The sequence below is a fragment of the Oncorhynchus tshawytscha genome, unplaced genomic scaffold, assembly GCF_018296145.1.
Source record: "Oncorhynchus tshawytscha isolate Ot180627B unplaced genomic scaffold, Otsh_v2.0 Un_contig_7912_pilon_pilon, whole genome shotgun sequence".
Classification (NCBI taxonomy): domain Eukaryota; kingdom Metazoa; phylum Chordata; class Actinopteri; order Salmoniformes; family Salmonidae; genus Oncorhynchus; species Oncorhynchus tshawytscha.
The window spans coordinates 57,501-67,500 of NW_024608802.1; the positions used below are offsets into that span (position 1 = coordinate 57,501).

A 10,000-nucleotide genomic window follows, 5' to 3' on the forward strand; every position below is an offset into this window, starting at 1 on the left:
GTGAGTGACCAGGTTAGTGTGTGTGTGTGTGTGTGTGTGTGTGTGAGTGACCAGGTTAGTGTGTGTGTGTGTGTGTGTGAGTGACCAGGTTAGTGTGTGTGTGTGTGTGTGAGTGACCAGGTTAATGTGTGTGTGTGTGTGACCAGGTTAATGTGTGTGTGTGAGACCAGGTTAATGTGTGTGACCAGGTTAATGTGTGTGAGTGACCAGGTTAATGTGTGTGTGTGTGTGAGTGACCAGGTTAATGTGTGTGTGAGTGACCAGGTTAATGTGTGTGTGTGTGACCAGGTTAATGTGTGTGTGTGTGTGTGTGAGTGACCAGGTTAATGTGTGTGTGTGTGTGAGTGACCAGGTTAATGTGTGTGTGAGTGACCAGGTTAATGTGTGTGTGTGTGACCAGGTTAATGTGTGTGTGTGTGTGTGTGAGTGACCAGGTTAATGTGTGTGTGTGTGTGTGTGTGTGTGAGTGACCAGGTTAGTGTGTGTGTGTGTGTGTGTGTGTGAGTGACCAGGTTAATGTGTGTGTGTGTGTGTGAGTGACCAGGTTAATGTGTGTGTGTGTGAGTGACCAGGTTAATGTGTGTGTGACCAGGTTAATGTGTGTGTGTGTGAGTGACCAGGTTAATGTGTGTGTGTGTGTGTGTGTGTGAGTGACCAGGTTAATGTGTGTGCGTGTGTGTGTGAGACCAGGTTAATGTGTGTGTGTGTGAGACCAGGTTAATGTGTGTGTGTGTGACCAGGTTAATGTGTGTGTGTGTGTGTGACCAGGTTAATGTGTGTGTGTGACCAGGTTAATGTGTAACTCCTTACCTGAGTACCAGTCCTGTCTCCTGTGGAGTACGATGTCCTGGATGCTGCTGGCTCCAAGATGGCCGCCCTGACCCAAGAGGAACTACAGAATTTAACAGATGAAGGGTCGGACTACAACACTACTGCTGTTATTGTGTTGTTGATGTTGTTGTTGTGATGGTGGTGTTGACGTTGTTGTGGTGTTGTTGACGTTGTATTGACGTTGTTGTTCCAGGTGTCAGAGCGTGGTGAGTCAGTTGGAGAGCCTGCCCAGAGAGGGCGTGGCCAGAGAGAGACATGCTCGCTGTGCCTTCTACCTCCTCCTGCTGCTCAAACTGGCACGGCAGAAAAACATGACTCGCAAGTGTGAGTGCCACGCCGTGTGTGTGTGTGTGTGTGTGTGTGTGTGTGTGTACGAGAAGCAAGTGTTGACTTTTTTTAAAGTAATCCTCGTTTGAGCCTGCACCTGTAGTGTTCACCGAGAACATAATCTCTAATCTCTCGTATCGTTAAGGGTTGTGTTAATGTTGTTTTCTAGTCGGGCAGGAGGAGGGCTGCCCTCGTATCATTAAGGGTTGTGTTAATGTTGTTTTCTAGTCAGGAGGAGGGCTGTCCTCGTATCATTAAGGGTTGTGTTAATGTTGTTTTCTAGTCAGGCAGGAGGAGGGCTGTCCTCGTATCATTAAGGGTTGTGTTAATGTTGTTTTCTAGTCAGGCAGGAGGAGGGCTGCCCTCGTATCATTAAGGGTTGTGTTAATGTTGTTTTCTAGTCAGGAGGAGGGCTGTCCTCGTATCATTAAGGGTTGTGTTAATGTTTTCTAGTCGGGCAGGAGGAGGGCTGCCCTCGTATCATTAAGGGTTGTGTTAATGTTTTCTAGTCAGAAGGAGGGCTGTCCTCGTATCATTAAGGGTTGTGTTAATGTTTTCTAGTCAGGAGGAGGGCTGCCCTCGTATCATTAAGGGTTGTGTTAATGTTGTTTTCTAGTCAGGAGGAGGGCTGCCCTCGTATCATTAAGGGTTGTGTTAATGTTGTTTTCTAGTCAGGAGGAGGGCTGTCCTCGTATCATTAAGGGTTGTGTTAATGTTTTCTAGTCGGGCAGGAGGAGGGCTGCCCTCGTATCATTAAGGGTTGTGTTAATGTTTTCTAGTCAGGAGGAGGGCTGTCCTCGTATCATTAAGGGTTGTGTTAATGTTTTCTAGTCAGGAGGAGGGCTGTCCTCGTATCATTAAGGGTTGTGTTAATGTTGTTTTCTAGTCAGGAGGAGGGCTGCCCTCGTATCATTAAGGGTTGTGTTAATGTTGTTTTCTAGTCAGGAGGAGGGCTGTCCTCGTATCATTAAGGGTTGTGTTAATGTTGTTTTCTAGTCAGGAGGAGGGCTGTCCTCGTATCATTAAGGGTTGTGTTAATGTTGTTTTCTAGTCAGGAGGAGGGCTGTCCTCGTATCATTAAGGGTTGTGTTAATGTTGTTTTCTAGTCAGGAGGAGGGCTGTCCTCGTATCATTAAGGGTTGTGTTAATGTTTTCTAGTCGGGCAGGAGGAGGGCTGCCCTCGTATCATTAAGGGTTGTGTTAATGTTTTCTAGTCAGGAGGAGGGCTGCCCTCGTATCATTAAGGGTTGTGTTAATGTTGTTTTCTAGTCAGGCAGGAGGAGGGCTGCCCTCGTATCATTAAGGGTTGTGTTAATGTTGTTTTCTAGTCAGGAGGAGGGCTGTCCTCGTATCATTAAGGGTTGTGTTAATGTTTTCTAGTCGGGCAGGAGGAGGGCTGCCCTCGTATCATTAAGGGTTGTGTTAATGTTTTCTAGTCAGGAAGGAGGGCTGTCCTCGTATCATTAAGGGTTGTGTTAATGTTTTCTAGTCAGGAGGAGGGCTGCCCTCGTATCATTAAGGGTTGTGTTAATGTTGTTTTCTAGTCAGGAGGAGGGCTGTCCTCGTATCATTAAGGGTTGTGTTAATGTTTTCTAGTCAGGAGGAGGGCTGCCCTCGTATCATTAAGGGTTGTGTTAATGTTGTTTTCTAGTCAGGAGGAGGGCTGCCCTCGTATCATTAAGGGTTGTGTTAATGTTGTTTTCTAGTCAGGAGGAGGGCTGTCCTCGTATCATTAAGGGTTGTGTTAATGTTGTTTTCTAGTCAGGAGGAGGGCTGTCCTCGTATCATTAAGGGTTGTGTTAATGTTGTTTTCTAGTCAGGAGGAGGGCTGTCCTCGTATCATTAAGGGTTGTGTTCATGTTGTTTTCTAGTCGGGCAGGAGGAGGGCTGTCCTCGTATCATTAAGGGTTGTGTTAATGTTTTCTAGTCAGGAGGAGGGCTGTCCTCGTATCATTAAGGGTTGTGTTAATGTTGTTTTCTAGTCAGGAGGAGGGCTGTCCTCGTATCTTTAAGGGTTGTGTTAATGTTGTTTTCTAGTCAGGAGGAGGGCTGCCCTCGTATCATTAAGGGTTGTGTTCATGTTTTATAGTCAGGAGGAGGGCTGCCCTCGTATCATTAAGGGTTGTGTTAATGTTGTTTTCTAGTCAGGATGAGGGCTGTCCTCGTATCATTAAGGGTTGTGTTAATGTTGTTTTCTAGTCAGGAGGAGGGCTGTCCTCGTATCATTAAGGGTTGTGTTAATGTTGTTTTCTAGTCAGGAGGAGGGCTGCCCTTGTATCATTAAGGGTTGTGTTAATGTTTTCTAGTCAGGAGGAGGGCTGCCCTCGTATCATTAAGGGTTGTGTTAATGTTGTTTTCTAGTCAGGAGGAGGGCTGCCCTTGTATCATTAAGGGTTGTGTTAATGTTGTTTTCTAGTCAGGAGGAGGGCTGCCCTCGTATCATTAAGGGTTGTGTTAATGTTGTTTTCTAGTCAGGCAGGAGGAGGGCTGTCCTCGTATCATTAAGGGTTGTGTTAATGTTGTTTTCTAGTCAGGAGGAGGGCTGTCCTCGTATCATTAAGGGTTGTGTTAATGTTGTTTTCTAGTCAGGAGGAGGGCTGTCCTCGTATCATTAAGGGTTGTGTTGTTTTCTAGTCAGGAGGAGGGCTGTCCTCGTATCATTAAGGGTTGTGTTAATGTTGTTTTCTAGTCAGGAGGAGGGCTGCCCTCGTATCATTAAGGGTTGTGTTAATGTTGTTTTCTAGTCAGGAGGAGGGCTGCCCTCGTATCATTAAGGGTTGTGTTAATGTTGTTTTCTAGTCAGGCAGGAGGAGGGCTGTCCTCGTATCATTAAGGGTTGTGTTAATGTTGTTTTCTAGTCAGGAGGAGGGCTGCCCTCGTATCATTAAGGGTTGTGTTAATGTTGTTTTCTAGTCAGGAGGAGGGCTGTCCTCGTATCATTAAGGGTTGTGTTAATGTTGTTTTCTAGTCAGGAGGAGGGCTGCCCTCGTATCATTAAGGGTTGTGTTAATGTTTTCTAGTCAGGCAGGAGGAGGGCTGTCTTCGTATCATTAAGGGTTGTGTTAATGTTGTTTTCTAGTCAGGAGGAGGGCTGCCCTCGTATCATTAAGGGTTGTGTTAATGTTTTCTTGTCAGGCAGGAGGAGGGCTGTCTTCGTATCATTAAGGGTTGTGTTAATGTTTTCTAGTCAGGCAGGAGGAGGGCTGTCTTCGTATCATTAAGGGTTGTGTTAATGTTTTCTAGTCGGGCAGGAGGAGGGCTGCCCTCGTATCATCCACATCAAGCTGATGAGGACCTTCACCGTGGAGACCTTCAATAACGGCAGGTAGCTGTCCACTCGCTGGCACCCTACATAGTGCACTAGACCCGGGCCCATAGATCGTCTGCTTTTCAAATAGCACCCTACATAGTGCACTAGATAGGGAATAGAGCTCTCCATAGTGCACTAGATAGGGAATAGAGCTCTCCATAGTGCACTAGATAGGGAATAGAGCTCTCCATAGTGCACTAGATAGGGAATAGAGCTCTCCATAGTGCACTAGATAGGGAATAGAGCTCTCCATAGTGCACTAGATAGGGAATAGAGCTCTCCATAGTGCACTAGATAGGAATAGAGCTCTCCATAGTGCACTAGATAGGGAATAGAGCTCTCCATAGTGCACTAGATAGGGAATAGAGCTCTCCATAGTGCACTAGATAGGGAATAGAGCTCTCCATAGTGCACTAGATAGGGAATAGAGCTCTCCTCTCCTTCCTCTGAGGTAAAAAACAGATTTAGTTCAATTCAGTAGTTTCATTGGTATTAATGTCTAGGGTGCAGAATGTTACGTGTGTGTGTGTGTGTGTGTGTGTGTCTCTAGGGTGCAGAATGTTACTAATGTGTGTGTGTGTCTCTAGGGTGCAGAATGTTACTAATGTGTGTGTGTGTGTGTGTGTGTGTGTGTGTCTCTAGGGTGCAGAATGTTACGAATGTGTGTGTGTCTCTAGGGTGCAGAATGTTACGAATGTGTGTGTGTCTCTAGGGTGCAGAATGTTACTAGTGTGTGTGTGTCTCTAGGGTGCAGAATGTTACTAATGTGTGGTGTGTGTGTCTCTAGGGTGCAGAATGTTACTAATGTGTGGTGTGTGTGTGTGTGTGTGTGTGTGTGTGTCTCTAGGGTGCAGAATGTTACTAATGTGTGTGTGTGTCTCTAGGGTGCAGAATGTTACTAATGTGTGGTGTGTGTGTGTGTGTGTGTGTGTCTCGGGTGCAGAATGTTACTATGTGTGTGTGTGTGTGTCTCTGGGGTGCAGAATGTTACTAATGTGTGTGTGTGTGTGTGTGTCTCTAGGGTGCAGAATGTTACTAATGTGTGGTGTGTGTGTGTCTCTAGGGTGCAGAATGTTACTAATGTGTGGTGTGTGTGTGTGTCTAGGGTGCAGAATGTTACTAGTGTGTGTGTGTGTGTGTGTGTGTCTCTCTAGGGTGCAGAATGTTACTAATGTGTGGTGTGTGTGTGTGTGTGTCTAGGGTGCAGAATGTTACTAGTGTGTGTGTGTGTGTGTGTGTCTCTCTAGGGTGCAGAATGTTACTAATGTGTGTGTGTGTGTGTCTAGGGTGCAGAATGTTACTGTGTGTGTGTGTGTGTGTGTGTGTGTCTCTAGGGTGCAGAATGTTACTAATGTGTGTGTGTGTGTGTGTGTGTGTCTCTCTAGGGTGCAGAATGTTACTAATGTGTGTGTGTGTGTGTCTCTAGGGTGCAGAATGTTACTAATGTGTGGTGTGTGTGTGTGTCTCTAGGGTGCAGAATGTTACTAATGTGTGTGTGTGTGTGTGTGTGTGTCTAGGGTGCATTACTTGGTGTCTACGTCGATGCGTGTGAAGGTGGCAGCGTACTGCCTGGCCCTGCTGCTCCACATGGGAGACATGACCGCTGACCTCACCCTGTTACACAGAGACCTGGGGGTCACAGAGAAACGGTGAGAGACCTGGGGGGGTCACAGAGACCTGGGGGGGTGGGGGTCACAGAACAGGAGAGCGAGAGAGACACCTCTTTTTTTAAATTAGGTGCCAAAATTGTTGCAAACCCTATTACCAGCCTGTTCAACCTCTTTCGTATTGTCTGAGATTCCCAAAGGTTGGAAAGCTGCCGCGGTCATCCCCCTCTTCAAAGGGGGAGACACTCTAGACCCGAACTGCTACAGACCTATATTTACCCTGCCTTTCTAAGGTCTTCGAAAGCCAAGTTAACAAACAGATTACCGACCATTTTGAATACCTGGGTGTCTGGTTAGACTGTAAACTCTCCTTCCAGACTCATATCAAACATCTCCAATCCAAAATTAAATCTAGAATTGGCTTCCTATTTCGCAACAAAGCCTCCTTCACTCATGCTGCCAAACATACCCTCGTAAATCTGACCATCTTACCAGTCCTCGACTTCTGTGATGTCATTTACAAAATAGCCTCCAATACCCTACTCAACAAATTGGATGCAGTCTATCACAGTGCCATCCGTTTGTCACCAAAGACCCACCATTGCGACCTGTACGCTCTCGTTGGCTGGCCCTCCCTTCATACTCGTCGCCAAACCCACTGGCTCCAGGTTATCTACAAGTCTCTGCTAGGTAAAGCCCCGCCTTATCTCAGCTCACTGGTCACCATAGCAGCACCCACTCGTAGCACGCGCTCCAGCAGGTATATCTCACTGGTCACCATAGCAACACCCACCCATAGCACGCGCTCCAGCAGGTATATCTCACTGGTCACCATAGCAACACCCACCCATAGCACGCGCTCCATAGCACGTGCTCCAGCAGGTATATCTCACTGGTCACCATAGCAACACCCACCCGTAGCACGCGCTCCAGCAGGTATATCCCACTGGTCACCATAGCAACACCCACCCGTAGCACGCGCTCCAGCAGGTATATCCCACTGGTCACCATAGCAACACCCACCCGTAGCACGCGCTCCAGCAGGTATATCTCACTGGTCACTCCCCAAAGCCAATTCCTCCTTTGGTCATCTTTCCTTCCAGTTCTCTGCTGCCAATGACTGGAACGAACTGCAAAAATCACTGAAGTTGGAGACTCACATCTCCCTCACTAGCTTTAAGCACCAGCTGTCAGAGCAGCTCACAGATCACTGCACCTGCACATAGCCCATCTGTAAACAGTCCATCTATCTACCTACCTAGCTCATCCCCATACTGTATTTATTTATTTATCTTGATCCTTTGCACCCCAGTATCTCTACCTGCACATTCATCTTCTGCCGATCTACCACTCCAGTGTTTAATTGTTATATTGTAATTACTTCGCCACCATGGCCTATTTATTTCCTTAACTTACCTCATTTGCACACACTGTATATAGACTCTTTGTTTTCTTTTGTTCTACTGTATTATTGACTGTATGTTTGTTTACTCCATGTGTAACTCTGTGTTGTTGTTTATTCCATGTGTAACTCTGTGTTGTTGTTTACTCCATGTGTAACTCTGTGTTGTTGTTTACTCCATGTGTAACTCTGTGTTGTTGTTTACTCCATGTGTAACTCTGTGTTGTTGTTTACTCCATGTGTAACTCTGTGTTGTTGTTTACTCCATGTGTAACTCTGTGTTGTTGTTTACTCCATGTGTAACTCTGTGTTGTTGTTTACTCCATGTGTAACTCTGTGTTGTTGTTTACTCCATGTGTAACTCTGTTGTTGTTTACTCCATGTGTAACTCTGGGTTGTTGTTTACTCCATGTGTAACTCTGGGTTGTTGTTTACTCCATGTGTAACTCTGGGTTGTTGTTTACTCCATGTGTAACTCTGTGTTGTTGTTTACTCCATGTGTAACTCTGTGTTGTTGTTTACTCCATGTGTAACTCTGTGTTGTTGTTTACTCCATGTGTAACTGTGTTGTTGTTGTTTGTGTCGAACTGCTTTGCTTTATCTTGGTCTGGGTCTCAGTTGTAAATGAGAACTTGTTCTCAACTACCTGGTTAAATAAAGGTGAAATTTAAAAAAAACTGTTAAATAAAGGTGAAATAAATACAAATGTAGCTCCTTTTAAATAAATAAAGGTGAAATAATTAATAAAAAACACAAAAGCAACAGCGTTACTGATATTCTGTGTGTGTGTGTGTGTGTGTGTGTGTGTGTGTGTGTGTGTGTGTGTGTGTAGGATGGTGGAGGTGGCCAAGTCGATGGGGCTGACCCTGTCCAGACACGGCTGTGTGACGGGGGACGACGGCGGTCCGACGGCCGAAAACAGACTGGCGTCTCTGCGGCTGCCCCTCGTCAAATACCAAACGTTCACGGAGATACGCAAACGCAAAAAAATGCATTAGAGGAAGACGAGGAAGACTAGGGGAAACGCTTCCAAAACACACCGACAGCGTCCCATTTGAGCAAAATAGTACGTCTGGTCGTCTGAAGTTCAACGTTCACCGTTTCTGCCAAGCCGTCTGCAGCAGACAGTCTGATACATCCAACGTGACGCTCTACCCAGAATGCACTGCCTCTGAAACGCAACGCCGCAAGGATAACGCAGTGTGGTTTACTGGAGATGAATGTACTTCTGGGTGTACCAACATGTAATGATGCTGTCGGTGTGATTGAAGTGTAAGGAGGAAGAGGGGAGGTGAGGAAGACGGGGGTAAGGAGGAAGAGGAGAGGGTAAATATTCCTAGAGGGGAGGTGAGGAAGACGGGGGTAAGGAGGAAGAGGAGAGGGTAAATATTCCTAGAGGGGAGGTGAGGAAGATGGGGATAAGGAGGAAGAGTGAAGGGGAGAGGGTAAATATTCCTAGAGAGGGGAGGAGAGGAAGACTGGGGTAAGGAGGAAGAGTGAAGGGGAGAGGGTAAATATTCCTAGAGGGGAGGAGAGGAAGACTGGGGTAAGGAGGAGGAGGGAAGGGTAAATATTCCTAAAGCGGGTTAGATAAAGATGGATACTAGAAACCCTCTATTCTGTAAACAAATAAAACATTTTAATGTAATAAACTTTATTTTAATGTAATAATGTAATAAACTACATTCAGGTTGTGTGTGAGTTCATACCGCTCTGTCAGAACATCACCCGTCTGGAAGACTGAGGAAGTGACTCGTGTGGTTCTTGAAAACATTTAGAAAGCACTGTAAAAACAGACACGAGTAGACATTTCAGTGAGGAAACAGGATTTTTTTCAGAAACGTGAATATTGTCGTCATTGTTAAGGCCAGGAGTTATTCCTAGTCAGGTAAAACTCCAAACCCTAACCACTGATATACCAGTCACATGATACTGTCATGATACCACACCAGTCTCATGATGCCACACCAGTCACATGATGCCACACCAGTCACATGATACCACACCAGTCACATGATACCACACCAGTCACATGATACCACACCAGTCACATGATGCCACACCAGTCACATGATACCACACCAGTCACATGATGCCACACCAGTCACATGATGCCACACCAGTCACATGATGCCACACCAGTCACATGATACCACACCAGTCACATGATACCACACCAGTCACATGATACTGTCATGATGCCACACCAGTCACATGATGCCACACCAGTCACATGATACTGTCATGATGCCACACCAGTCACATGATACTGTCATGATACCACACCAGTCACATGATACTGTCATGATGCCACACCAGTCACATGATGCCACACCAGTCACATGATACTGTCATGATACCACACCAGTCACATGATACTGTCATGATGCCACACCAGTCACATGATGCCACACCAGTCACATGATACTGTCATGATGCCACACCAGTCACATGATACTGTCATGATGCCACACCAGTCACATGATGCCACACCAGTCACATGATGCCACACCAGTCACATGA

General features: G+C 46.1%; 1 protein-coding gene across 1 annotated transcript in view; it reads left to right on the plus strand.

Moving 5' to 3' along the window:
• Positions 1–8,831, plus strand: part of LOC121843834 (DNA-directed RNA polymerase I subunit RPA49-like) — a 34,678-nt gene extending 25,847 nt beyond the window's left edge. Inside the window, exons 7-11 of the mRNA XM_042313699.1 lie at positions 822–915; positions 1,025–1,155; positions 4,402–4,483; positions 5,986–6,117; positions 8,310–8,831. Of these exons, the coding sequence (XP_042169633.1) occupies positions 822–915; positions 1,025–1,155; positions 4,402–4,483; positions 5,986–6,117; positions 8,310–8,475 (605 nt within the window). The 3' untranslated portion in view covers positions 8,476–8,831. The remainder of the gene's footprint in view (positions 1–821; positions 916–1,024; positions 1,156–4,401; positions 4,484–5,985; positions 6,118–8,309) is intronic.
• The last annotated feature ends 1,169 nt before the right edge of the window (positions 8,832–10,000 follow it).